Source organism: Eupeodes corollae, chromosome 3, assembly GCF_945859685.1.
Source record: "Eupeodes corollae chromosome 3, idEupCoro1.1, whole genome shotgun sequence".
NCBI lineage: Eukaryota > Metazoa > Arthropoda > Insecta > Diptera > Syrphidae > Eupeodes > Eupeodes corollae.
The window spans coordinates 107,878,584-107,882,287 of NC_079149.1; the positions used below are offsets into that span (position 1 = coordinate 107,878,584).

The following is a 3,704-nucleotide window of genomic DNA, read 5'->3' on the forward strand; positions in this document are numbered from 1 at the left end:
GTGCCTTTTGAATGTCTTGCATTCTCAACCATTTCTTCAATCCCTATTCTTGCGTTTAGGTCTCCCACCACCAATATATTTTCTACTTCACCACACGTTAGGAAATCCTTGATATTTTCGAAGTCAGTGTGCCAGTGATTACAGTTGACAAATGCTGTAATTATACGCTAGATTTGCCTACAAATGCTCCAATCCAACTTCATTCTGTTTACATTCACAATTTATGCCTTTCAGGTCTTTTTTGTACCCAAAAATACACCCACCACTAGCTCTTCCTCTTGAGTTTGTTCTCGTAGCTGATATCGCTCACCGCCTGCAAAAATGGCACCACTCATTTTTTTCACTTTTGAGATATAAGAGATTTAAAATATGTAATGCCTTTTATCAATTAAGATTTCTGTTCTTATAAATTAAGCTATCCTGATACGGATTTGCTATTTTGACGTTAGAATCATTACCTTCATAATAACATTTATCCGAGATTAAAAAGTGGGCGGCAACCGCCCTATTTTGGAAAAGTGTCATTATTGCATTAAGCAGAGTATATCGAAAGCCTACAAGTGCCATTTCAAAGAATAACGGCATATTACAAAATTCCTCAACTATTTACCAAAAACTTGATGTAATAATTGAAAAAGTCGAAAAAACTAAATCACGTTAGCTCTCCAAATAATGTTTTTTATTGAGCCAATACAAAATTCATTTCTTATTCATATAAACTTAAAAATAAAAAGTTAAATAAATTTCTTTCTTATAAACTTAAAATTAATTTTGAGTGTATTTTCAAAATACGTAGTTTGTTTAACAGTCTCTTCTTTAAAAGGGTATTAGATCTAAATTTAATTTTAATCACGTCTTAGTTCTTAATAATGGTTCTTTATTCAGCCAATTAAAAATTAATTTCTTATTCTTATAAACTTAAAAATAATTTTTAAAGTACCAACTTAATAATAATGGAAATAATGGAGTCTCTCTGCTTTCGAAAATTTAAATATACATTTATACTTGCAGTTTTCATAGCATGGTTGTTTCATCTTTCTTTCTTCTACCAATTTACCCTTTGCACTTTTATATTTCATACCTGTGTTCCTTAGTTTTTTAGTTTGATTCCTTTTCCAATTATCTGGGTTTGCTCTCCTTTTCCTTGTTTTCTCTTTAGCTTTGGGGCTTTCCATCACCGGTAAGTTGCTGCTGCTCACGCTCAGCGATTTCTCGCCGCCATCACTTTCTGAAGTTTGGCTCGTACAGTATTCAGGATCCTTCTGAGAGTCATACGAGGAAAAATCAACGGAAGATGAAGAACAGCTATCTTCGGAATCATTTTGCACAAAAGCAGATGAAGCTTGCACTCCACTTGTAGTTGGAGCTTCTTCATCAAATTGTAGGTCAGCTAATATAAAAATAATAAAGAAACAATCTAGAGAAAGAAAACATTATTTTGATTAACCTACCTTCGGCAATTAATGAAGGTATTTGGGACGATGCTTTTGTTCCATTGCTGTCCATATCTTTTTGCAATCTTTTTAAAAAAGAAGTGATTAGCAATATTTTTTGATATTATTAGGTTCATTATAAAAATAAACTTACTTTATTCCTACCAATGAGAGCAAATATTCCCCCCGGGAGTTTGGTTTCAAATTTTGTTTATTCATCTTGCGTCTTAAATTAATTTTACCGTAGTATTCTAAGAAAAAAATGGCACAAATAATTATAATCATAATGTTTTCATAATGCACTTTGATGCAATAGTGGCACAAATCAAAATGTGCCGTTCTTTCCAGATGTAAATATTGAATTCGTTACCATAAGCGGCGTTATAGTGGCACAACTCGATAAATGCCATTATTGCTTTAAAAACTAAACAATTTACTTACCTCGATCCTGGCACAATTGTAGTGTGCCAAATTTGCTTTAAGAAGGAGACGCGAACACACTCACGATCAAGAGAATATTGAGAGAAGTGCCAGTATTGATATTGATATAAAGAAAAAGCACAAAAGCTTTGAAAGTTTGATGGCACTATCTCCATCTTTTGGAATTGAGAGGAAGTATCAATGTGCCGATTTTACAGAAATGTAAGGCGTTAAATTTTAACCATAATGGCGTTCACAGTTCAAATTTCAATTTTTTTGAGTTGTGCCATTATTGCAGGCGGTGAGCCGAAATTATTAAATTTGTTAACATATTTGACGATATTTCAATCCATTAAATAAGTTTCATACAGACAAATTATTTAAAAACTAGGAACATAGACAAAAAATCATTAAAAATACACTTATTTGAAAGTCCTGCTATATTATATGATAAAATTCTAAAAATATCGAGATCTTTTTTGTTTACCTACATTAATTTTGTTTACATAGGTTCTATTAAAATTAATATTATTTATTAAAAGGCAGACGCCGAAAAAAAGGACAATAACACAAATTGTCACTTTGGACCATGAAATAGTAAATGAAGCATAAGATTACCCATTAAAAAATCAAATGGGGTGGCGCAACAGTCCGTTGTGAACCAGGGCCTAGTGACTTACAAATCTCAACCATTGATGTGTGCGAGTACTGTTGTCAGGAATGGAAGGGACCTACAATTTAAGGCCGAATCCGAAGATTGAGAAAGCACTTTTTCATGACAAGAATTACTCTTGAAGGATTTCTCAATTCCTCGCAAGAGGCAGTACCCGCGAAAATTAATTTTTTTTAAATTAAGGTGGCACAGGCAGGGATTGAACCCAAGACCCCTTGCATGACAGTCCAACGCACTTTTTTTTTTTTTTTAATTCATTTTTATTAATTCATTCTTAAACCTATCTTAAAGCTGGACAAAAATTCATAAAACTAGCCTAGTTATCCATAACTTACAACTAACTTAATGGTCCCATACGGACACTCTAAGTTAAACTATAACACTTAAAACTAATGCCTTTCGGCCCTAAGATCTATTTTACTTCATTTTAATTTTATTTATTTTTGTATTTTTTAGAAAATTTGAAAAAAAAACTAATATCAATATCTTTTTTTATTTTTACTTACAAACTACTTAAAATTAGGTCCTTAAATAAAACTTAAAGCTAACTTAAACTACCTATTCTACCTATAAACTACTTAAAACTAGAACAACCACAGCAGCAAATCTAACTATCTAACATTTTTGTTTTTCATATTTTGTTGTCTTTTTTTTAATTTTTTTTTTAAATGTTTTTTTTTTTTTATTTATTTTTTTTATTTTTATTTTTTTTTGTATTTTTTTTTTCGTGCCACCATGCCTATTCTACTTAAAACTAAACCCTAATACTATTAAAAAAGTATGTAAGCCAGCCAAGGCTTTAAACCCCATCCCGACTACCCACTATCAAGTGCCGATTAAAGCCACCAAAACTGGTTCTCCTGCTTCACCCTATCAGTTCGGTCCCGTTCGGACACAGCCCTACTGAATCGAAGGAGCTCTGCTCCGCCTTGTGCCATGACGTCCCGATTGTACAGGAGTCGCCTATCCACGGTTCTTCGTCTGACGTGGTAGATTAACGGAACTACCAATCTATCCTGTATCAGACCGCATCTATCTAAAAAGAAGAATGCCTCTGGGGGAATGAAGCCGCTCAAGCGTGCACTCTCAAAATACTCGTCGTTCGGATTGAACGCCCCGAAAATTAAATTGTTGGTCGAAGACATAGCTCTTGCAATGTGACCTCGAACGAGTTTTAT

At 33.0% G+C, this 3,704-nt stretch overlaps 1 protein-coding gene across 1 annotated transcript; it reads right to left on the reverse strand.

Annotated features, from left to right (window-relative positions):
* Positions 1-230: 230 nt before the first annotated feature.
* On the reverse strand, positions 231-1,680 carry LOC129950728 (uncharacterized). Its single transcript, XM_056062651.1, has 4 exons — positions 1,588-1,680; positions 1,452-1,519; positions 1,082-1,390; positions 231-343 (listed from the first exon to the last, which is right to left on the reverse strand). Exons 1-4 carry the CDS (start codon positions 1,650-1,652, stop codon positions 231-233), a joined length of 555 nt encoding a protein of 184 aa, XP_055918626.1. The 5' UTR covers positions 1,653-1,680.
* Positions 1,681-3,704: the final 2,024 nt, after the last annotated feature.